General features: G+C 40.5%; 1 protein-coding gene across 5 annotated transcripts in view; it reads left to right on the top strand.

Annotated features, from left to right (window-relative positions):
* Positions 1 to 6850: 6850 nt before the first annotated feature.
* Positions 6851 to 26149, top strand: part of LOC115746582 (protein NTM1-like 9) — a 42227-nt gene continuing 22928 nt past the window's right edge. Inside the window, exons 1-4 of one of the 5 annotated variants that reach the window (XR_007198389.1) lie at positions 6851 to 7212; positions 7332 to 7660; positions 20779 to 21264; positions 21382 to 21534. Coding sequence is in view for 1 of the 5 variants with exons in the window: in XM_030682411.2 (XP_030538271.1) it covers positions 7038 to 7212; positions 7332 to 7597; positions 8129 to 8269; positions 8361 to 8585 (807 nt within the window). In the remaining 4 variants the exon portion in view is untranslated. Of the gene's footprint in view, positions 7213 to 7331; positions 7661 to 8128; positions 8270 to 8360; positions 8810 to 20220; positions 20363 to 20449; positions 21265 to 21381 lie in introns of those variants that run through there. The other 4 variants (XM_030682411.2, XR_007198391.1, XR_007198388.1 and 1 more) reach the window with 4 other exon arrangements.

Below are 26149 nucleotides of genomic sequence, written 5' to 3'. Positions count from 1 at the left end.
ATGTACATATATACATAGTTGTTACAAACTGTCAAACCTGGGCTTCAGGGGCCACCGTACAAGCCCGTGACCACCTATAACAAAAGACACGTGGTCGAAGCCCGCTACACTACCAAAATACAACACTCCACAAAACCTGAGAGGCCGACTACTCTAAGCCTCATCCTCGCTATTTCAGGCGACTACTCGGCGTCCGAAGGCTCCACAACCTCTCCGTCTTCTTCAGGTGCCACGACCTCTGGACTAGGCTCCACATCATCGGGACCAATATCCGGGTACTCTACAACGCCATCTGGAGGGGGAGTACTAGTAGGGTCCCACTCCCCAACACCGTCATAGGGAATGTCGAAGCCGGTCGGTGGTCCCACTGTCAAGTCCCCATAGCGGTACGTCCATGCTTCGTACGTATGGGTCTTCCAAAAGGGTTCTCCGGTGTCCACCCAAATAGTAGTAATATGCCTATAGTACACCTTGTCCTCTCCTACCGGGTACTCTGTCACCACGGTTTCCATGTCCCGCGGGATCCCGAACCTTTGAGGCGGGTCATTCATGGCCGAGGCGGATGGTCCGAAAAACAACGAACCCACGACGGGGTGAGATAAAATCTCGATAGGAAAATCTCTAACCCTAGATCAGGTCGCTAGTGCCTCCAGACACAATCTAGGCGAGCAACAATTTCCAACAACTCTTTCTTTCTTACCCAAAAATTCCCCAATTAAATTCCAGAAAATTCCATTCTTTCTCCGAAAATTCTCACACCTTCTCAAATATTCTACGTTACTCCCGTCTCGGCGTTCCACGCCTCAGTCCAACAATAAAATATTCTACGTACTCCGGGGCCCATTTTTAACACATCCAGCCATAATATAAATATCCACATTACTCCGAAAATATTCCACGTCACTCCAGAATATTCCACGTTACTCCAAAAATATTCCACGTCACTCCAGAATATTCCACGTTACTCCAGAATATTCCACGTTACTCCAAACATATTCCACGTCACTCTAGAATATTCCACGTTACTCCAGAATATTCCACGTTACTCCAAACATATTCCACGTCACTCCACCGACATCATACATTCATGAAATTGAGCCTCGGACCTTTATGGAACACGGCTCTATACATATACCCGGGTCTCAGACACATAGGAATACGACCCACGGATCTCGGTCTCGGACACATAGGAACACGACCGGATCAAGTCTCGGACAATTAGTCGAACACGACTCACTTTGGTCTCGGACGACTTAATTGAACACGACTTTCTTACTTTCTCGGTCTCGGACAATCAGACGAATACGGCTCACTTTGGCCTCAGACGACTTGATTGAATACGACCATCACATTTCCTCGGTCTCAGACAATCGGACGAATACGGCTCACTTTGGCCTCGGACGACTTGATTGAATACGACCCTCATATTTTCTCGGAATAGATCGGGATCACGTGATTCACTCACGTTAGAGAATTAATAATTCGGGATCACCCGATCAATTCACACTACTCCAAGAATTAATCCAGACTACCCGATCAATTTATGCTACCAAAGTATCCAATCCACGCCATGCGACCATATTACGCTAACGTAGCAATTTATAAATCACGTGCCATTATAATTATACTAACGTGGAAATATATCACGGCCGAACAATAATAATTTTCTAATATATAATTAATTCACGACCATAGTACTATACTATAACAATGTCACATTTAATTAGCACCGTGGCATAACGATTTTATGTCACATAAAAGTAACCCTAGTTAATATTTAAACTAACCATGGTTCAAAAACTAACTAGAGTCAAATACTAACCTAACCATGATTAAACTATAGCATAAAGTAACTCTAGTTAGGGCATAAAGTAACTAGGGTTGGTAGGGTGACCATGGTCAAACTTTGACCAAACAAATATCCTCTTGCAATTACTATTCACCTCAAGAACAAGCATATCTCACCTCCATTTCTGCAATTTTCGTCCAGCCCCTCCACATGCTCAAAACCAACACTTTTCTTCATCAAAAATTCATAATTTCATGGTCTTTTAGCAACCTAACCACCTAATTTAGGTTTAGAAACAATCCTACCTCAAAAACTCGCAAAAACCTCCGTTGAACGGTTGAGGAAAAGCTTGAATCGAGTGGCGATTCCGGCGGTCCTTGTACGGCCGGCGACTCGGCGACGTTCTAGCGACTCCAAGCGCTCCAAAGCGACACCAAAGAAGGCTTGAAGAATTTTCGGCAATGGAGGGTGAGAGAGAGGGTGTTTGGCCAAGTGAGGGAGAGGGAGAGTGAGGTAGAGAGAAAGTGAGCTAGAGAGAGAGAGAGAGTCTTTGGATAATGAAGAAGAAGATGCCAATATAATAACTAATATAGGTTAATAATAATTAATTATGCTCCCAAAGTCAAGAGAAAAATAATTATCTCCCCTCATTGACTAGTCAATCTCGGCCAAAAGGAAAAATGGCCAAAATACCCTTAGTTCCAAGTGAAAAATGGGGTATTTTTCGAGGGCAAATGGGTCCTTTCCCATATCCAGTCCAAATATACTTTTCCCGAACCTCTTTGGGGCGAACCGCGAAGGAATTTCACACAGGATGAGGAAACGTCCAAAATTTTATTTATTGAAACCCCCGAATGTCCGACGTCAAATTCTGAAGCTCGATTCGCGATCAATCTCGATCAATAGAATTGTCGGCGTATCTCAAACTAACGGGCGGCTTTTAGGAGCTACGCGTATCGACCCGTGATTAAAATCACGTTTAAGAATTACTCGAGCCTTGGCGACCTTGGTTGTCATTCAATTGCGAGGGTCAATCACTAGTCCCGATGGACACGATCGTTAGAAAATAATTCAGGGACGTTCGGAACCCATACGAGGTCGAACGGAATCACCCATGATCCAAGCGTAGGGTATTACCCAACTCGTTCCTTAATTATCCTAGGATCGGCCTATATTGGTCCAAAATATTCCCTCGACAATTTTCATGGCCAAAGAGTCAGTCCATGACCAAGTTCTTAGGTCCACGTACTTGATTTTCCTAGCTAGCCATTCCCATTTGGTTAGTCTACTCGAGAGGGATCAGTTCCGAGTGAGATTCAACTGAAGTACATCGATGAGACTTTTCATTTATTCAAGGCTTCAAAACGAGCCAGATTACAGGATGTCACAATCCACCTCCCAATCGGAGGAATTGATGTTTACAAGGTAAACAACGCATGAAAATCTCATGGATGTTGCATACTGGAGTTTTCTAAGTTCATCTCCTTCAATCATGTTTATCTTTTGTTGGTAAATTACGAAAGCTTTTACTCGTTGCACAGGGAGGGGTGCCATATGAAACAGACGAGGATTGACTTCGGCCTGGGTCGATCAGCTTCTAGCAAAGAATATTTTCATGCTCATAATAAGAGTATTCATATGCTCATGGGTGCTTTATCTATTTCCTCTTGTATCTCCATCTGTGTGTATTTTTTACATTGTAATTCGTGGAAAATGTTGTTTCAGCAATTAAAATCTTTTGGTTTGGTCCTGTTTAGTCCTATACCTCCTGGAACTTGGAAACGGATTGTCGGCCTCTGGAACCATGAATCGGACTAGGTCGGTCCAATTTGCTCACTCCTAGTTGAAAGAAATACAAGATGAGAAGGCTGATAGTCGTTTTTCATCGACATACATGACACCTCAACCAAGGCAGTTCGAAAAATTTCTTGATGCCTCAAAAGAGGCGACCCATGTATCTCAAATAAACAGTTGAAGATATGTCAACAAGGCGATCTCGGTAACTGGAGACGCTTCTAAAGCCATATGCTACCTAGTTTTCATTTGCTTATTGTGGAGCACAATGAGCTTTCTGACAGCGTCAAAGAAACCTTCTTTCTTGTCAGGACGGCATGCTCCTCATTTGAAATTTCCTTTTCTTTTTATCCATAATCGATTTTTCAACCCGGATTACGACATATGTCCAACACAGCAAGTATGAATAGACAATGGCACATTCTCAAAACGAATATGGTTCAGTCTTTGTGCTTTGCGCTTGTTAGTCTGTTGCATGGCGGGTCTGCAATGTCTGCAACTTTGTAATCAGTTTGAATAATATATTTTCTTTCATCTTTGGAAAAGGAAGGGGAAAAGAGCAAAACCGAATGCGATTCCACAACTCACTTTCTGCATTACTTTTGGATATGTTGGATGATGTGATCATCGAGAGTGAATAGCATCACCAACTAAAAGATGAAATCTTAGGATTTCAGAGAACTAACTGGATTAATTTCCTAAATAGTTGCGAGTTTCAAAACGAGTTAAATAGGCTAAATGGGCTATGACCAAAGTACAGGTGATCGAGGAGTTTCGAGCTGGGCACAATAAACTGGTGAGCTGAAAAATACGTTCGCACAATCATAGATCCTGCGTTTTCGGAAAGAAAATGTAAAACAACTGTTGTTTCTCTCATTATTTATGGCCATGAACGGTGTCCCCACAAGTTAGAAAATCCCTTATGCTTTTCAGAATGCAAAAAGCAATTATTTTTCGCTAAAACTTAATATATGATCCGAACTTAAAATATAAATATTACTTATGAACTTAAATGTCAACATCTATATATAATGAAAGTTTTAGGTGTCCTCAGTTCAAAAAAATTCAATCTACATCTACCGCGAAATTTTGAGGGAGAGAATGGGAAAAGTACCAAAAAAAGCTTTAAGCCTATTGCATTGGTACTAATTTAGTCCAAAACCCTTTTTACATTTGTGCTACTACAGTTAATCCAGCTAATTTTGATCGGAAATCACTAATATGGACACTAACCATTCTACATGATATATCTATGACAAATTTACACCAAATTAACCTCTTTGGTCATCAAAAGCTTCAAATTGGTATGCACATGACATGTTTACCCTTTGTTAACTTTTGTCAAATTTTATCCTAAAATTGTTGAGCTTGATGATACATAAAAATAACTCGGTTAATCTAGCAAGTGGAAGGGTGAATCAATATGTTCATATGTGATTTTGACAAAGTAAAGGTAATAGTTTTTCTATTATTAAGAACCAAACTCCACCACTAGTAGAATGTCCGCTCGGATATGCTCAGAAATCTATCTGTTCATCTCTCGAATTTCCACATGGACTTGCTAGGTCAACTTAGTTATTACGATATGCCATCCAGCTCAGCAATTTCACGATAAAATTGACTAAAGCTAACATATCTTAAATGTGTTACGCTTTACCGGTTTGGGATTTTTGGTGATCCAAAAATTAGTTTGGGATGAATTTGTTATAAGTGTGCCGGTTTGAGATTTTTCTTGACCCAAAAATTAGTTTGGGCTGAATTTGTGATAGGTGTACAAGTTTGAGGCTAAATGTATGTATAGAAATGAAAATGGGAGTAGATAGAAATGAAAATTGTGGTTATTTTTAAATTTCTATTTCAAAAATTATTTAACGTTATTAATTTAAGAAGTTCGTTATTCGAGAAAAAAAAAACACTTTTAGACTATGAATAGAAGAAATCTTATCCACCTTTATCCCACCTCTCCTATGGGATATTTTTATCCACACTATATGTCTCCTATGAGTAGGAACCAAGTACATGATATGATTAATTTGATCCTATCCTAAATTTTATCTAGGCTACAAAACGTAGCCATAAAGGGGTTCACGTTTTCAAAAATAAAATTGGGCTACCTTGGCTAAATGGACCATGACTGAAGCACATTTGATTAACGAGCAACGAGTTGGCCCTACGGATCGAGTTGGTTGCACGAGAAACGGTAGGAAAATGTTTTTAGACGATGAACTATGTTCGCAGATGACATGTGCAAGGTTTGAATTTCTTCTGGTGAAAATTGCATTGTCCTAAACGTTTCGTAGAAAACGCGACCAAATCCTAAATATTTAACAAAGTGAATCAAGTCATAAAGGTTTTGAAAGTTGTGTAATCAAGTCTTGATCTTGCCATTGGTGGAGTACGGCATTAGACTTTCGGGCCAAGAAGTAAATCCCCTACATTTTGGGCATAGAACGATAACATTTTGTCAAAGTTCCGTTCGATAAGCTTAAACTTGAGATATATATTTTAACAACTTAAAGCAATACACATATGTATACACTAACTTTGTTTGAACATTTATCGTTCTTCTACTAACTTTAAAGGCATAATCTAATCTAATGTGATTTACGGAAATATATAAGATTCAAAGTTTACTACCTCGATGTCGAATTTACCCGCTTTAATGGAAAATTTACGAATACGTTCCTTCATACAACAATTACTAATTTGTACAAGGTTGGTATTCAAATGCTGGGTAGAATCGGTAAATTATCGAACCGATAACGAACAAACTTTGACAGCGATAATCGCCGGAAAGACAAAATGTGTACATGAGAATTACTACGTAAATGTTCTAAATTCCAATGAAAAGCTAAACTTTCTTTAATCAAGAACATATTACTATGCATATAATGTATAAAGAGAAATCGGTTGTCCTTTGGCGTCATGCTAACGAGAATCTTCCCATCTCTTTCACTTTCAACGGCGTTGCTCCCACTATGCATCTCACTTGGAATTCTAGAATGTTCTTCACTGAGGAATCTCTTGAGACCACTTCATGTAATGATCTCCATGGTCACATGCATAAAATTCTAGAGTCTTCTTCACTGAGAAAACACTACTCAAACTCCATATGTTCCTATTGGCTGAAACAGCGTGGCGGGACTTCGGAGAAGCTGCTTTTACAGAAAACGTCATCGTCTTGAGCTTGGGTTGGGACCCACTTGAACAGTAGTTTGCCTTCTCAAACAAGGGTCAAGAAAATTACTTGTGTTTTTGTGGTTATAAATTGACCCACTTGGAAGTGCCTGGACTTGGAGTCAAACACACTCAAGCAGAGCCAAAGCCAAGCCAAGAGTGAACTCTGTTTCCTCTGTTTTGCTTCCATTCCTCTGCTCACTTCACTAGTCTCATTCTCTACTCTTCCCCTCTTTTTCCTATTGCAGAATCGAATGTGAGACAGCAAGCATTTAGCATGGAAGAATCGACGGATGTGTGGCCGGTGGGACTTAGATTCAAACCGACCGAAGATGAGCTCATCGGTCATCACTTGACGAAAAAGCTCAGAGGAGGAATGGAAGCCATTTGCGTAATTCCCGAGCTAGACATCTACAACTGTGAGCCTCCGGAGTTATTCACACGATACAATGGTTACTTACATTTAGTCCTTAGCGTTCTCTATTTCTCTATTTTCTAATCTTTTGATGGTAATTGAGAGTTACCTATCAGACCTTTGTTGAATTAACATTTAACCAATCTTTGGTTGTAGAATTGTCAAGTATACCGTCGGATAGAAGCGAGTGTTTCTTCTTTTGTCCCCGTGATGGTGGTCAAAAGAGGAAGACACGGTTCGGATTTTGGAAAGAGACAAGTACCAAACGTTTTGTACGAGCACCGGACACCGGTGAAGAGATAGGGCTCAGGAGGAGCTTGGTTTACCACAAAGGTCCGCAAAGAAATGCCCATAGGACCAACATTGGCATGTACGAGTATCACCTAAATTCGAATGTTTCGGATAGTGAAATTTCGGACCCGGTATTCGACTTCTCTTCTTTTGCTTCCCCTAATTGAGCGTCTCTAACATGGTTACAAGTGCAGGTAAAATTGATATCACCATTTCTGTACATATGTTCCTCATTCATCTTCTTGATGTTTCCGGTTTTCTGGTTTCATGATTTTCTAGTTCCTCCCTATGTCCGAAGATAATTTAAGCGTGATTTCCCTTTAATTCCAGTTGAACTTCCAACAGTAGTATATGCGAGTCAGAACATTTTCTACAGTGTTTCATAGAATTTCACGAGGAAGATGGAGAAACAAAACCTACAGATAATCATTTTAAGTGATGGATCCATGACTAATGCTTTAGTTCCAGTGACTACTTTAGCTTATACTGCCAAAAGGACAGTGATTCTGCTGCAACAAAGGGGATAATTTGTTCTTGAAATAAGAACTAGTTCAATTTTGATAACGTGTGATGTATCTTGCGCACAAAGTACTTTCGCGCACCAATGGAGTTTCCGTTATGTAACCCTGAAACTCATCCCTGGCATCACTCTGTCTTTGTAGACGGCGTTGGTCCTCTGTCACATAACAAACAAGAAAAGTGAGAAAGCAAAGTCCGCAACAGTGAGTACTTCAACCGATTTAAGCGGCCCTAGTAATCTGAATAATTCCCAAGATGAAGGGACGCCAGAAATTAGTGCACAGGTGAGCAAAGGTTGCTTTAGATTGCTTTAGACATGATGAAGCACAAGCAAAGCCTGAATTTGAGTTGTTTTCTTTCCTTCGTCTCCCTCAGACATCTCCAGCAGAGACTGTTGAACCCAAAAGTTCGACCCATACTACGCTGAATCATGACATGCCGGACAGCAGTGTGTCGGTTCCTCAGCAGCCCCACATGCTCGGGATGGAAAGATCGTTCTGCGATGATAATTGGCTTGTTGACGGAACTAGCGATGAACATTATGCGCAGTATTCTCCGAATGATGGTATTTATTTCTCTGATCTTTGGAGCTTCGACTAGCACGGACTGGTGGCCTTATTGCAAGTCATACTAGGGGAAGAGATTATGGTGTAGATATTAGTCGTTACTATGGATTGCCAGTGTTATGCTACTCTATAAATGTTCCAGTGTTATTTATCATGTTCTTGTGCAGTGTAAGCTTTTCATTATTAACTTGGCCTCTCACTCTGTGTATGATCTTGATCTTTCAGACACTAGTATTGCTTCAAATATTTCCTATCTAATCTCTCTTACTCAATAATTATTTCGGAAAAATTCAAACAAGGGCCCAACGTGGGGCTATTTTCTCAAATGAGGTCCAAAGTGGACCTTATATTGAATAAAATTCTGAAGTGCCGAACTTTAGTCTCAAATAAAAGCTCCAGCTCACCGGCTGGCCAAATCTTCGCTCGAGTAAGAAGTATGATACCTGGAAAAGAAAGAAAAATCATGGTCTTTGGAATTTCATCAAATTGATATTATCATTTTACTTCGGGAAGAGTCATCAACAGAAGTCGGGATTAGATATGTTTTCTCCTCTCAAGAAAATGACATCGATTAAATATTCACAAATCTCATTCGAACTCAAGAAAGGAACAAAATATTTTTCGTAGTTTTGGTGAAATGATGCATTTCAAATATACAAACACGACCTAGATTAAATCAAGAACCTTCTTGTTTAGCTGTAAAAAGTAGTGCTAGGAGGTGTAAACTCTAGTGAAAGTTATTGCTTAGCTTTTCATCCATAAAAAGAAGAAGAGAAAGAAAAACTAAAGCGAATACATGGACTAGAAGCATCCTGGTAGGACCAGCAGTTGGGTCTCCATCAACTCAACTTCCGGCGGAAGTTGCGAGCACTTGAGAATCAAGTTGAAGGAAAAAAGTAACAGAAGAGAAGAAGATAAGGACGACGAAGGAAAAGTAGGTGGAATCTCACCAAAGAGTCAGACAAATCAGGCATGGCTCCAAATCCATAAGAGTGCGGTATATATTTCCATCCCTTCTCAAACAAGAGAAGCTCAGAAACTTCATCCTCCGCTGCTGAGTTTCTGGTGCAGAGAACACGGGGATATGGAAAACCTTTCCATAAAGCTTTGGAGTCTTAGCCGACGGGGTTCGGAGTGGAAGCCTGCTGTGGAAGTACTCGCCAATCATTACTTGAAGTTGAAAGAACGGGCTACATTTTGGCGCCCCAATCAGTCCCGGTGTTCGCTAAGAACATGGTGGAGGGGGTCATGCACGAATATCACCTAAACCCGTTCCTTTTTATTATGCTTCAGGAGGCGAGGTAATCAATTCTTCTTCTTCTTCATTCTGTTCTTGTACAGGTACAGCACATCTTTGTTTGCCATTGAGATACCAGATTGATTACTGCATCTAGGTTTTTGGTGCCTTTTCCCTTACTTGTTTTCACCATGATTGAATTGTTCAGATCCCAAAGACCAAAAGCTTTTTTCTTGATTCTTCACCACCTGAGCTTTACTAGGTAGACAAAACATTGGTTGTCAATGACTGGTGTTTATGAGCATTTTGATTCGTGGGTAACAATAGTGACAGCAGAAAGACTTGATTTCTACGCCCTTCTTGACTTTCTAGGCTGAGGCTTAGACAATGAGTTTGTGATAATCTGATGTCGCATTCTGTTGAGCCTTTGTTTCTAAAGATACATCAGTGTACACCTCAGTTCTGTGAGGTTTTTGATTGTTGCTGGCTTTTGCTACTGTCTCATATTAACCGGTGTTGGGTTCTTAAATCTTGATCAGAGAATTCGTCCTCGATCTCTTGAAAGGAATACAAGATGAGAAGGCTGATAATCGCTTTTCGTGGACATGCGTGACAACTCAATCAAGGCAGTTTGAAGAATGTGAAGATGCCTCATAAGAGGCGATCCATGCATCTCTAATACATGGTTAAAGATATGTCAATAAGGCGATCTAGGTAACTGGAGATTCTTGTGAAGACATGCAACTTAGTTTTCATTCTCTTATTGTGGGGCACAATGAGCTTCCTGATAGAACCAAAGAAACATTCTTTCTTGTCAAGAGGCCACGTCTCACTTCAAATTCCCTTTCTTTTCATCCACTGTCGAATTTTAACCCGAATTATGACATATCTCCGGCACAGCAAGTATGAACAGACAATGCCACATTCTCAACCGCTGATTGCCTACAATATGCTAATCAGTAACTTTATCACCTCCAAAGATTGTATAAAAAAGGCATATATACATCTCAGGGTTCTGAGCAAAAACATTGATAATTGAGGACCCTTTTTGCAATAACCCAGAGTCAGTCCTTCGTTCTTGGATGCTCTTTACCACAGGATGCAATAGTACCTCGTTTTCATCCCCTGTAAGCCATGAATATGGTTCAGTCTTTGTGCTTTGCACTTGTTTAAGTATCGTCTGTTACATGGTGAGTCTGCAATGTCTGTAACTTTGTAATCAGTTTGATTAGTGGATTAGCTTCCACTTTGCAAAAGGAAGGGGAAAAGAACAGAACGAATATGATTCCACAACTCACTTTCTGTATTACTTTGGAATTTGCTAGATGATGTGGTCATCGTGAGTGAATAGCATCAACAACTGAAAGATGAAATCTTCGGATTTCTGAGGATCAATAACTAGCTGGATTAATTTCCTAAATTGTTGCGAGTTTCAAAACGGGTTATATAGGTTAAATGGACTACAACCAAATACAGGTGATCGAGGAGTTTCGAGCTGGGCACAATAAACCAGTGAGCCACAAACCAGGTTCGCACAATCATAAATCCTACGCCATCAGGAAAAAAAAAATGTAAAATAACTGTTGTTTCTCTAGGAACCAAAAGGGACGAGAAAATTTGGAGGGTTTAAAGTGGAGAGAACACGAATATACAAAGATGAGAGTAGTATTCAAAATGCCTTTGCAAGGGTTTTACAAATGGATAAAATACAAGCAAGAATTTCTCTCAAACTCTCTCACTCTTATGCTCTATATGCTTCTACAACAATTAAAAAGATTTCCTAATGTATTTATAGAAAAGGAAAATGCTTGCATGATAGTATCGTCGAAAATGGTACAATCTTAATCCTAGATTTACACACCATCACTATGTGTTTTGCATAAAGTACTCATTGATTGAGAGATTGTGTGGTAACAAATAACTTACAAGATTATCGATCGTTAGGTTAGCAGTTTCCTATAGAGAAACTTCAACCTTGCTTCTAGCCTAAGATAAGGACTTTGCTTCTTGCCCAAGCCAATGAGTTGGCTTCTTCCCCAAGTCAAGGAGTTTGAAAAGTAAAAAATGAAGAAGTAAAATCCAAATTCTCCACCTAGACTCCTTTAAGCGCATCGTCACATAACATTGCCTCAGTAAAAGCAAACTTCAACTTTTCCTTTTCAACCAACAAATCAATTTAATTATTTCTAACGGCCTCCCTTAAAATTGATTTTGGAAATACACAACACGAAGTATCATCTTCAATTTTTCGAACAAATCTGCCTTCAATGGTTTTGTTAGGATATATGCAATCTGGTTTTCGGACCTATAGAAATCAAGCTTAATCCCACCTTCTTTGACCAGCTCATAGATATAGTGATACTTGATGTCGATGTGTTTGCTCCCGCCATGGAAAACAAGATTATTCGTTAATGCAATTGCCTAGTTGTTATCACACATCAATTTGGTAGGACCTTTATGTTTATGCATCAATTCACAAAGCATCCTACAAATATGTATCCCTTGATATGCTACTAAAGCTACTGCTATATATTCTCGCTTCACCTGTTTTTTTTTAATCTTATGCTTTAGCTTTTGAGCTAAGTAGCACCGACACCGATACGGGACACGCGATACGACACGACACGACACGTCGACACGTCATTTCTAAAAAATAGAAATTTTCGACACGTTGGGGACACGTTGTATATTAAATATATTTGTATATATGTATGATATATTATTATTTCTATAATTTTTTATAAAATGAAAAATTTACAGAAATAGTTCTTATAATAAAAACAAAGCTAATGCCATGAATACTCTCGTAATTTGATCTCAATCAGCCTAGAAAATAAATAAACAATAAAAAAATCCTGTAATATGCGGTCTACCCGCTTTCCCTCCTCTCTCACGTTTCCTCCCCTCCTCTCTTTACTTTTGAAAAAATCTCTGACACGCGCCTCACCTCTCTCCTCCTCTCTCTCTCCCTCTCTCTTCTCTCTCCCCCCCTTCTCTCTCTTTACTTTTTGAAAACATCACCGAAAACATCTCACACTTCTCATCTCTCTCTCCTCTCTGCGAGAAAATATCCCCCCACCCGTCTCTTTACTTCCTTAAAAAATCTCACACCCCTTCCTCTGTGTCACTCCTCTCTGTCCCGCTAAACCAACCCCAACGTCGACCACTATGATTTTTGCTGCTCGTCTCTCCTCCGGCGCTCTCTCCCTCTGTCCTTCGGCTCGTTCGCTCTCTCCGCTCCGGCGCACACGAAGGCCATTCCCTGCTCAGGCACCGGCCGCGCGTCGCCGGCTTCCTCCCTCATCTCTCTCATGGCCCGAGACGCTCTTCTTCCCCCTCCCCTACCGTTCTCTGCCCTTCGGATCTGCTTTTCCCCGCCCTCTCTCCCCACCGACTCGCGTGTCCCCGGCGTGTCGCTGGCGTTGACCGGGTGTCGGATCTTCGACACGCGTTGACCGCGTGTCGAACGCGTGTCGGGGCGTGTCGGACGCGTGTCGGTGTCCGACACGTGTCCGACACCGACACGCCGGAGGGTTTGGCGTGTCGGTGCTTCATAGCTTTTGAGTGTGCAATTACTTCTTGTTATTTTGAGGACCAAGAAATTAATCCTGATCCGAGAAAGAACACATACCTCGATGTGCTCTTCCGCATTTCAATATCACATGTCCAATCACTATCGGTAGACCCCACTAAACTGAAATTGTCAATATAGGAATATAAAATTCCATGATCACGAGTTCCACTAACATACCGTAGAATTCTTTTTGCTGTCTTCAAATGTGATTGGTATGGTTTCTTCATGAACCGACTAATAATTCCTACATCATAAGTAATATCTAGCCTAGTAGAGGTCAAATATCTTAAACCGCCAACAATACTTTTAAAATAAGTGGAATTTACTACCCGACCGGTTCCTTCTTTCTTTAGCTCCAACCGTTCTGCTATGAGAGTTCGAACTAGATTGAGTGATTCCATATTGAATCGCTTCAAAATATCATTGGCATATTTTGCTATGAAACAAATATGCCATCGTTTGTTTGCTTCACTTCAAGGCCTAGAAAATATGACATGAATCCCAAGTCTGTCATCTCGAACTGGCTAGTCGGGGCCTTCTTGAATTCAACAATCATCTTTTCACAGTTTTTTGTAAATATCAACTCATCTATTTAAAATCGTACAATGATGAGATCACCATTAGTATTTGACTTGATATACCGTGTATGCTCATGAAGGCACTTTAGAAAACCATGCTTTAATGGGTATGTGTTGATTCATGTGTACCAAGCTTGAGGTACCTGTTTTAATCCATACAATGCTTTTGTCAGCTTGTAAATTTGATTTTCATGCCCTTTCTTCTCATAGCCCCATAGTTGCTCCACATAGACTTCCTCCTCAAAGAAACCATTGAGATGAGCCGCTAGTGCTAAAATCATCCGAATGGTATCCATTCGAGCCACTGGTGCAAATACTTCAACGTTGTCAATACATGGCTTTTGTTTATATCCTTTCACGACTAGCCTGGCTTTGTAATGGTCCACTTGACTGTCGGATTTGTAATTTTCCTTGCGCACCCACTTGATACTAATGGGCTTCTTACCAGGAGGTAAATAAGTTAGCACCCATTTGTCAATCTTTTTGATGGAGTGGATTTCTTCATCCATTGCTTGGATCCACTTCTCATTTACAGCTGCATCATGAAAGGATATGGGGTCACATTCGGCAAATAAACAAAATTTTGCCATTGTTTCATCAGTTTCACTATCACTATCATCGTTTCTTGTGACCACATATTCTTTGGAGGGTTTAAAGTGGAGAGAACACAAATGTACAAAGATGAGAGTAGTATTCAAAATGCCTTTGCAAAGGCTTTACAAATGGGGAAAATACATGCAAGATTTTCTCTCAAACTCTCGCACTCTTATGCTCTATATGCTTCTATGGCTTAAAAAAAAAAAAAAACTTCCTCATGTATATATAGAAACACTACAACCTTGCTTCTTGCCCAAGATAAAGACTTTTGTTCTTGCCCAAGCCAAGAAGTTGGGTTCTTCCTCAAGTCAATGAATTTGAAAATTCAGTAATGAAGAAGCAAAATCCAAGCTCTTCACCTATACTCCTTTAAGTGCACTGCCACATAGCATCGCCTTAGTAAGAGCAAAGTTCAACTTTTCCTTTTCAACCAAAAAATCAATTTTATTACTTCTAATAGTTTCTTTCATTATTTATGGCCATGAACCGCATCGGCACAAGTTAGAACCTTTTTTGGTACTTTATCCAGGAAAGAACAATAGGTAATCATAAATACCCTAGGATTTATTGAAAAAAGAATCAATATTTGTCTACTTAAAAAATCCTAAAGGATGACTTAAGTCGCCAGAATTTCTAGACATGATAAAACTAGATAGGATATCATATGAAATCTAAAGATTTTTTTGTATCATTCTCCTTGTTTGGTGAATGACAATAGTAAAGATGAATATTTCATGTCTTATCTTGTCCACTGTTTGAAATGAACGGTATATGAATATTAACGGGCTTGAAATACACAAAATGAGATGATAAGAATCTCTCACAATCCACAAGAATCCACAAATGCACAAATGAAGATAACATCCATCTATAAATCCATGATTATTGCATAATCTAAATGGTAAATAGGTAAATAGCTCATTTTAGCATTCGAGAGCTACCAGTTCCACTTTGACAAGAAATACAAATGAGTTACAACAGCATCTACGAGGTAGATAAGCTAGCGATGCTAAATTTAGTAAGAGAGAAAACATGATCATTCACCTTCACTATTTTGAAAAGTATAATCCTTTGATTTTCTCGCCCGCTTTTTTTACTTTTATTTTTATTTTTATTTTCCCTCTTTCAAATTATTTTCTTTTATATCCTTTTATTCCCTTCTATCATTCCTAAATAAAACCTTATAAAATGATAAACTATACTAATATACCTAAATATGTAATAAAATGTTTAATACCACGATCCCGAACTAGTACACATGTTGTCGCGATCTAAAATTAGGCTAATAAATTATTAGGTTAATTATTTGACTAACCTAATTTGGACACTCTCAAACTCTACCAATTTGTAACTTAGGTTCAATTTCGAGCAAAGATTTGTCTTGGAGTCACCACTAATTATTTTTTAGTAGGTTGATTAAAAACCTAAATAAGGGTATTACCATGAAAAACCCTAAACTAGTATACCCGTGATAAATTTATCCCAAACTATTTTTTTATCACGAAAAATCCTAAACCGGTACACCTATGATAAATTTACCCCAAACTACTTTTTTGACCATCAAAAATCCTAAACTGGTATATCTTTGATAAATTTACCTTACATTAATTCTTTTGACCACGAAATACCCTAAACCGAAACACTTGTAACAAATTTACCCTACATTAAATTGAGTTAATATCACGGAAAATCCCAAATTGATAAACTTGTGACAAACAGAGGGCAAAAACCCCAAAATGGTATACCTATCAACCGGCATGTGTCATCCAACTCAGCAATTTGACAGTTAGATTTATCGATAACTAATGGAGGGTAAATTTGTCACAGGTGTACCGGTTTGGGGTAAAGTTGTCATAAGTGTACCAGTTTCAAATTTTTAGTGCTTAAAAAAATAGTTTGGGGTAAATTTGTCATATGTGTACCAATTTGTGGTTTTACGTGGTATTAACCCTAAAAAAAAATAGGGGGAGAGCTATTTTATTTTTTACGAACCAGAGATTAAGTGTGCAGAGGCTTGGACTAGCCAAGATATTCAAAAACTATAGTATATGCAAAAATTACACTAACCTAAACGACGTGCAAATAATGTTATGCAATATGATGATGGGTAAATGCATGATATGGCAAATACTAAACTGTATGCTATGCAATGAGAATGACATTTTTGGCATTTTTCTTGCATTTTCGGATTTATGAAAAATGAAGCAAAGACTACCCTAAAAGTGAATAACATAAAATTTGATTTCTCAAAGTCCCAAATTATATTAAATGTTGTTTTTGACATGAGAAGTATGAAAAAAATGTGATTTACCTTAAGAAAAAGGTGTCATTTTTTTGGTATTCTTGGGAATTTAATTAAAAGGGGAAAAAAACACAAAATTTGAACACAAATAAAAAATTTTGCCCATAATACACCTTTAATTCCTAAAATTCCGATTTAATTTGTAGTGCCCCCTTACATTAGGGCCGGAAACCGGAAAACGAATTGAGTATAGAATTACCGTCACCCCTATAAACATAGGACAAACCATGAAATTCTATTTTGGAATTATCAATTCGCCCTTCAAAATTGAGGGTTTGATGTATAATTCACGCGTACAAGCATAATTGTACTTTGAAATAGTAGTCAAATTAATACCTTAATGCACACATTCCAAAGGGACAAGGCACAAAGGGGAACATGTATTATAAACATAATTGTTTATTTATGAGCATAATTCTTTATGTAAGTGCAAACTTTAACGTAACACAAAAGATCAAACAATCATATAACTAAAATAAACATGAGATGTGCAAGGACATGCTAAAGACAATAACCAAAGAAAAAATCACCATGGCATGATAAATTCGGAAATCAAAGGGAGTGCGCTGAAAATCCATAGATCAATTTAGCCCACGAGCCAAAAATTTATATCCTTTTCCAAAGGTGCAATTCGTCCAATTAGTCTTGAAAAACATGGGTCAAATAATTCCCAATTTTTTGAGAAAAGATATGTTCCAATCAAATTAGTCAATTCTCGAAAATATACATAGAATTTTACAAAGTTTATCAATTGAAAGAACTTCTCAAAAATCAATTTTTTTTTTTGTGCAAGCCTCTCAATTTTAATTTTTTTTTTCCGAACTTGTGAACCAAGTCGTCTGTCAAAGAACAAACGGTTTTTGATGCACGAAGCCGTAACGGGATTTAAGCGACTCCAGGTTGAAGGATGGCAAGGAGCGACTAGCGACATACATGATCGATTGAAGGTGAAACGAGGAAGCACGTTTCAAAAAGTTCGAGCTTTGATAGACGACAAAAGTTCTTTCTTTTCCTTTCTATGCAAAAAAAGGTCTAACTTTTAATTTGATTGCAAAACCATATAAATCCAGAAAAATATATGAACATGTGTAGCATCCAATCGAACCACCACATATTTTGCAATCAAAAGCCAAAAGATATACCTTTTATCGAGCAAAAATATGCACTTGCACAACCAAAGCTAATCGCCAAGAACAACCACCTTTTGATCCGAATTTGCAGCAAATTGAGCTCCGAATCCGTAGAAATTTTAACACAAATCAACACCTTTGTTAGACTTTAAATATTTATGAGAAACGGGGCTGATCAACCACCAAATAAGGGCTGATCAGCAGCTCAAAAACAGGGTGGACAGGCGGTGCTGCGGGGAGCAGCCTCGGCGCAACGGCAGGCTGTTCGGCAGAGCTCTGGGCGGAAGAGCTGAGGTACCGGAGCTGGATGGTGGAGCTGTGAGACATTGGGAGCGGGACGGATGACTTCAGGACTCTGGGATGGTGCAAGGCAGAGGAGGAGAGCTTCGACCCTCCGGGGAAAGCTCTCGAACTCCTTGATTATTCTCGAAAGCATGCCATGAATTTTTTGAGCCAAGCGTGAATGAATTAACCCTAGACATAAGGTTCCTTATATAGGCATTAGAGGACCCCAATCCTAGTGAAAGTAATTTTCCTAATTAAGGTAGGATTCCTAATTTGAAAAATTCAGAATGTGATTAAAACTCGACGAGTCCAATAGTCCTAAAATACCTAGCAATTTTCGGCCATAGGGGATATACCATGGGTTAGCCGAAATTTCCAACCTCTTGTGGGCCATCTCGTGCAATTTCGGGCTCTAAAAGGGCTTTAATTAATTAAAAACTAATTAAATAAAGGCCTTATGGGCTATATTAAATTTGAAAATAAGTCCAATCACCATAGTAAAATTCGGCACACCCTAAATGGAATGGGTAGCCGAATTCTTTCTCCATTGTGGGTTTATTTTTACAATTTTGGGCTCTAATTAGGCTTTTTCCAATTAAATGTGCATTTGCATTGCGCCTTTTCCCAAAATAATCATCAGATGAATTGAATTAAGCTTAAAATAGGTCCCAATGACCTTGAGAATTTTGGCACACTCCTCCTTTTAATTGCCGACAAATTGTGATGGATGACCCAAATCGCTTGTCGACTTAAGCTCACTTTCACACCATCGGTCCAAATGAATGCTAATGCAATGCATGAATGCTAACAAATGAAATGATTTGATTATTCCTGGCAAGAACTAAGGTTAGTTCTAATTTTTATGTAAGAGTTAAATGACTAAAAAGGTTGGTCAAACTTTAGATGTCAACACATGTGACAAATTTACCCAAAAATAATTTTTGGATCGCCAAAAATCCCAAATTGGTTCACACGTGACACTTTTGTGGTCTGTTAGATTTCGTCAAATTTAATCATAAAATTGCTAAGCTGGATCAGACATGTCAATAACTCCTTGATCGGGCAAGTAGAAGGATAATCTATCCGTTCATATGTGCCTCTGACAAAGGAAGGATAATAGCCTTTCGATCATTATTCTTTGTGAACCAAACTCTACATCTAACGACGAATTTATAAAGCAATTTTATATTCATAAAGGTTCTAAACTCCACTAAGAAGCTAAACTTTTCTACTATTCTTAGTCAAGAACATGCATCTAAGTTTTGCTGAGCTCACATCCAAGCAATAGGCATTACAATATAGAAAGAGAAATTGGTCGTGCTTTTGCATCGTACTAACGAGAATCTTCTTATCTCTTTTGCTTTCGACGTCGTTGATCCCACTACCCATTTCACTGGGAATTCTAGAGTCTTCTTCACTGAGGAAACACTTGAGACAACTTCTTATCTTGACCTCCATGGTTACAAACATGGAATTCTAGAGTCTTCTTCAATGGGGAAACAATGCTCAAATTCATACCATCATTTGCTTGTTCATGCATTTACGAGGTCATGAAGCTATCTGTGGTATGTGCCCATTGGCTAAAAACAACCAGACGGGTCCTATGAACCAAGTTGAATACGCGTTGTGGCCTTTCGAAGAAGCTGCTCGCAGCGAAAACGTCGTCGTCTTGAGCTTGAGGGTGGGATCCACTTGAACAGTAATTTGCCTTCTCAAACAAGGGTCAAGAAAATTACTCTTTTTTTTCTTTTTTTGCGCTTATAAATTGACCCACTTGGAAATGTTTGCAGTCAACACTCTCAAGCAAAGCCAAGCAAAGAGTACACTCTGTTTCCTCTGTTTTTCCTTCTCCTCTTCCTCTGCTTATCTCAACAGCCTCATTCTCCTCTCTTCTCCTCTTTTTTCTCTTTTGCAGAAGTGAACGTGAGACAAGCAGGCACATAGCATGGGAGAATGGCCGGTGGGACTCAGATTCAAACCGACGGAGAACGAGCTCGTCCGTCATCACTTGACCAAAAAGCTCAGAGGAGAAATTGAAGCTATCCGCCTAATTCCCGAGCTATACATCTACGACAGGGAGCCTCCGGAGTTATTTGCAGGATACAACGGTTACTCACATCTAGTCCTTACTGGTCTCTATTTCTCCATTTCCTTATGGTTTGATGGTAAGTAGTAGTCCCAGTATTTGGTTGCAGAATTGTCGAGTATCCCGTCGGATGGAAGCGAGTGTTTCTTCTTTTGTCCAAGTGGTCGTAAGAGGAAGAGGAAGACCCGGTGTGGATTCTGGAAAGAGACAAGTACCAAAAGTGCTGTACAAGCACCGGGCACCGGTGAAGAGATAGGGCTCAGGAGGAGCTTGGTTTACCACGAAGGTCAACAAGGAAATGCCCGCAGGACCAAGTTCGGCATGTACGAGTATCACCTAAATTCGAACATTTCGGACAGTGAAATTTCAGACCCGGTACTCGACTTCTCTTCTTTTGCTTCCCCTGATTGAGCATCTCTAACATGGTTGCCAGCGCAGGTAAAATTGATATCATCAGTTCTCTGCATATGTTCCTCATTCAGCTTCCTGATGTCTCTGGCTTTCTGAGTACATGATTTTCTAGTTCCTCCCTCTGTCCCATGAATGGATTCTTGGCTGGTGCTTTAGTTTCATTGACTACTTCTGAAGGTTATATACTGCCAAAAGTACAGTGATTCTGCAGCAACAAAGGGGACAATTTGTTCTTGAAAATTAGAATAACTTCGATTTTGATAAGTGATGCTTGATGTGTCTTGTGCATGAAGTACTCTCGCCCAAAAATGGAGTTTCGGTTCGGTTATGTACCCTTGAAACTCATCCCTGGGTATCGTTATGTCTTTGCAGACGGCGTTGGTTCTCTGCCACATAGCAATCCGGAAAAGCAAGAAAGCAAAGTCAGCAACGGCGAGTACTTCAACCGATTTAAGCGGCCCTACCGATCCGAATGATTCCCAAGATGAAGGAACGCTGGAAATTGGTGCACAGGTGAGCAAGTGTTGCTTTAGATTGATTCAAAGCAGCATCTGATCTAGAGATTCAACTAACTATACCGAAGCTTGAGTTAGTGTTCGTTCTTTCCTTTTCTCATTTGTTGTCGCTCAGGCGTCTCCCGGAGTTACTGTTGAATTCCCCTATCTGAACGAGACGTCGGATTTTGATTTTCCAGACCAGAACGTGCCAATTCCGGATCAGCAGCCTCAAACGAGTGAAGAGCAACGTTTTTCCTGCGATGATCATTGGCCGTATTCTCCGAGCAACGGCTTTGATCCCGCAGATCTCTTTAACTTTGATATGGGCACTGATAGTATGCCAAACCAAAGTGATAATGCCAGTGTTTGAGGTCCTTTAGGCATGTTAACCTCAGCCTTGCTTATTATGTTAGTGATGATGCTGTGTGTCAACTATGCTTGTCCGAGGTTAGGACAATATATTAATCTTGTAATCGGTAATATTGTGTTATTACCTGTTTCCTTACAACTTGTGTATTTATCTTTGGATTTGTGTAGTGATTTTGAGGTAAAGACTTGTTACTCATCAATGCCCCGATTACTTCCGACGATGGGCTTTGCAGTCTCTTTCGATCTCTCGCCTCTTACCCGTTCTCGCCGCCTCTAATCTCTCGGCAATGGCAGCAGTGCCCCCACTATGATAACGGATAATGCGAACTAGTTCTTTCTGGCTGGCTCGTCTCTCTCTTCAAATGGCGACTCCGTCATCACCGCAAAAAAAATATAAAAAATATATATATAAATAAATAAATAAATAAATTTGCAGCCTTCGCTGTTTGTTAGGCGTATGATTTGATTATGGGTATGGTGATATCTGGATGGTAGGATTTCTAACAATTTCTCACAAAATAGAGAACGATTGCAAGCATGATCAAGTCGCTACCTCGCTATCAAGTGGCATCTAGATGCCATTTATCCATAACATCAAGCATGATTTCGACCATAATCAAGTTATGAAACATGCAACTTTTGTCATTATTTATGTGTATGGCTGGATTGAATATAAATATCAATTGCAAATTAAAAGCAAATTTCCTGTAAAAATGTGGAAAAACGGATAATTAACCACATTGCAGGGGACGAGTCTATTGAAAAACATCGTTATGGCATTTTGATGATTACCAAACTGTCTTTGTCACTAACGTTTACTACGACCATTGCAGATAGTGTTTAGCGCCTAAAATGCTAGTGATCTGATTCATCTATCAAAGACGATGTATGTCACCCTGACGAAATTAGTAAACCAGCACCAGTGAGGATTTACACTCATCGTTGCTTGGTAACACTATGCTGAATTGTGACACACTGAATTATGATATACCGGACAGCAGTGTGTCTGTTCCTTGGCAGCTCGACACGCTCGGCATGGAAAACTCACTGTGCAATGACAATTAGTTTGTTGCCGGAACTAGCGATGAACATTATGCGCCGTGTTGTTCTCCGGTCGATGGTATTCATCTCTCTGGAGATTCGACTAGCACGGACTGGCGTGCCTTATCGTCATCCGTGTATAGAAAAGGTGTGGCCACTTGGTCACCTTATTGCAAGTCATAAGATGGGAAGAGATTGTGGTGTAGATATGACTCGTTACCAAGCATATTAAAAAGGAATGGATCAGTCCCAGTGTTCGCTAAGAACATGATGGAATGGGTCATGCACGAATATCACCTAAACCCATTCCTTTTTAATATGCTTCAAGACGCCTGGTAATCAATTCTTCTTCTTCTTCGTTCTTAATTCTGTTCTTGTGCAGGTTCAGCACATCTTTGTTTGCCATTGAGATACCAGATTGATTACGCCATTTGTACTTGTTTTCACCATGATTGAATTGTTCAGATCTCAAAGACCCAAAGCTTTTTTCTTGATTCTTCACCACCTGAGCTTTACTGGTTAGACAAAACATTGGTTGTCAATGATTGGTGGTTGTGGGAATTTTGATTCGTGGGTAACAATAGTGACAGCCGAAGAACTTGATTTCTACGCCCTTCTTGGCTTTCTAGGTCAAGGTTTAGACAATGAGTTTGTGATAATATGATGTTGCATTCTGTTGACCCTCTGTTTATAGATATACATCCATGTGCATCTCAGTTCTGTGAGGATTTAATTGTCGCTGGCTTTTGCTACTGTCTCATATTAACCGATGTTGGGTTCTTAAATCTTGATTAGAGAATTTGTCCTTGGTCTCTTCAAAGGAATACAAGATGAGAATGCTGATAGTCGCACTTCGTGGACATGCGTGACGATTCAATCAAGGAAGTTCGAAGAATGTCAAGATGCCTCATAAGAGGCGATCCATGTATCTCTAATTCATGGTTAAGGATATGTCAATAAGGCAATCTAGGTAACTAGAGATGTTTGTTGTCACGACCCGACTCTCGAGTACGCGGCATCCCTACCAAAACGCCTCCGGTCATAAAAGATAACGCCCCAGGTACGTTATTGACCGTCCATACTATAGCGCACATGCGGAAACGCGAATTCTCCCAAATCAAGAATAACAAGAGGGATTGAAATAAAGTCAACAACATCAGTCATATATCAGAACAACTGTCAATACAAGACTAAAAACAGATGATCATTAACCCTATAGAGCTATAGTCACATATATAACTCCATTCTTCGGGGCGGCTCTCTAAGACCAACAAAAAGGTATAAGGGTCGGGTGGGGTTAAATTCTCATCTACTCCCAAAATCCACATCAGTACCTATCCAAAAGCCTACGAACCCTTGAAGTCATGGTGAAGGGTCGCTGCATCACTGGGGACCCGAAATGGTTAACACGGGGTGAGATAAAAATCTCTGTGAGTCAACGCCTAAGCCCGGTTAAAGCGTTGATTCGTCCGAAGAGTCCTAACGATCAATCACATATAATATATATTTATTCCAATCACATGCAACTCACTTGCTGGAAATCATGCTTTATGCAATATTAGACATAATATACCACACATATCAATCATGATTGTCACGTCAATCACACACGCAGACACCACACGTGGTCCGATTATTAACGGCCATCCGGCCCAATTGCACACGACCGGTGTGACTTTATACTACGACCGGCAATGTCTACCGGCAGGACCAGGCTTCCTCCCTTACTTCCGGCGACGGCATCCGATAGCCCGTGTGACTCGTACGACCGGCATGACACGGCACTATCGGGAATCCCAGTAAGGGCTTCGGTCCGTCACAAGCTGCGACCGGCATCCGTCAATCCGTGTGATCCGTACGATCGGCACGGCACGAATTGACGTGCATCCGACAAGTCGTATGATTCCGTACGACCGGCACGGTACTAACTTGACAGGAATAGTCCATCGTGTGACCACTCAAGCACACTCAGCAAATAGCCAATTTATCATCTGCATTTAGTCAAATGTTCACACGATATGCTCACACAACGAGACTTCTTGAGTAATCACACAAATGCACATGTTATCCATGCGACCTCGCATCCATAAATCGAGCGATCAAAACTCAACCAATTAATTAATTTGACTAGCGATCTACCAAGGCATCTCATCAATTAATTCATATAAATTATAATCGAGCGTAGAAAAGTAATTCAATGGCAAACAATCAATCCAATCGTACGTAATTAAATTCGGATCATCAATCGGTCATACGCTCATCCTTGATCTATTATTCGCTTGCGATCAAACAAAGCCAATCAATCAATCAATTATTCGGTCCAAACTAGCCATAGTCAAATTAATCCAATTTATTAGGGCCATTTAACCTAACCCGAGTCTCTAGCCTAAACCGGCCCTAATTAATCTACTAAAATACCATAATAATCTAATTAAACTAATCCAAACGTAATTAACGACTTAGCCAAGGATTAGAGGTTGATTCACTGTTAATTGCGCGAGGTTGGGCCAACGGCGATCCTCGGAAAAATCCTCGGCACGAACTTTGGGCTCGAACGGATCGCGAACCAAAATCCTCGAACTACGGGCCCAACTTTTGATTTAATGAGTCCGCGGGCCTAATATGAAGCCCAATTGAACAACCCACAGCAGATTGGGCCGAGGCCCAACTCGCAGGCCCAATAAACAGGCCCAACAGAAACTAGTCCAGCCCCAAAACAGGGGAAACAGCAGCTGGCCGGGGCTAATTGGGCTCCTACGGTGGGCTACGGGCGGCGATCGGCTTCGGGATTGATGGTGGAGGTGCAAGGTGGTCGGGGGGAAAGATGTTGGTGGCCGGTGGTGGCTCACGGTGGCCGGAGGTGGCGCCGGCAGCAGCAAACAGCAGCTGCAGCAGCAAAACAGAGCAGGGGAAACTGAGACAGGGGAGGAGGTCGGGGCTGTTCCGGGGGCTCTAGCGGCGGCGGGAGGTCGTGGGGCTGGTGGGGATGGTTCGAGGGTGTGTCGGGGAGTTTATGGTGGCCGGAGGTGGGCGGAGAAGGGCGGCGTGATGGCGGATAGGGGCTGCGAACAGAACCGGGTGTAACAGAAGTCAAAACAGGGCAGCAGAGAAGTCCGGCGGTTCTGGGGCTTTGCCGGGCTGTCCGGCGGTGGCTGGGCGAGCTGGGATGGCTGAAGGTGTCCAAGGGTGGTCGGAGGCAGTGGCGGTGGCTGGACTTGTGCAAAACAGAAGCGAAGAAGCAGCTGCAGCACAGGTTCGGCGAAAACAGGGCAATCCGCGAAGCCCTTTTGCAGCGGGCTTTCCGGCGAATCCGGCGGTGCGGCGGCGGTCCGATCACTTCGAGGTGGTTCTATGGATGTTGTAGTATGGTGGGGTGGTCGGTTTCTGTGAGGTTTGTAGCTGAGAAATGAAGAAATGAAAGAAGGAAAAAGAGCTGGAGCAAGTCGGTGGAAAAAAGGGGGGGTGCACGTGTGAGAAGAAGAGAAAACGAG

Source organism: Rhodamnia argentea, chromosome 5 (genome assembly GCF_020921035.1).
Source record: "Rhodamnia argentea isolate NSW1041297 chromosome 5, ASM2092103v1, whole genome shotgun sequence".
Classification (NCBI taxonomy): domain Eukaryota; kingdom Viridiplantae; phylum Streptophyta; class Magnoliopsida; order Myrtales; family Myrtaceae; genus Rhodamnia; species Rhodamnia argentea.
This window is presented reverse-complemented; position numbering and strand designations above follow the sequence as displayed.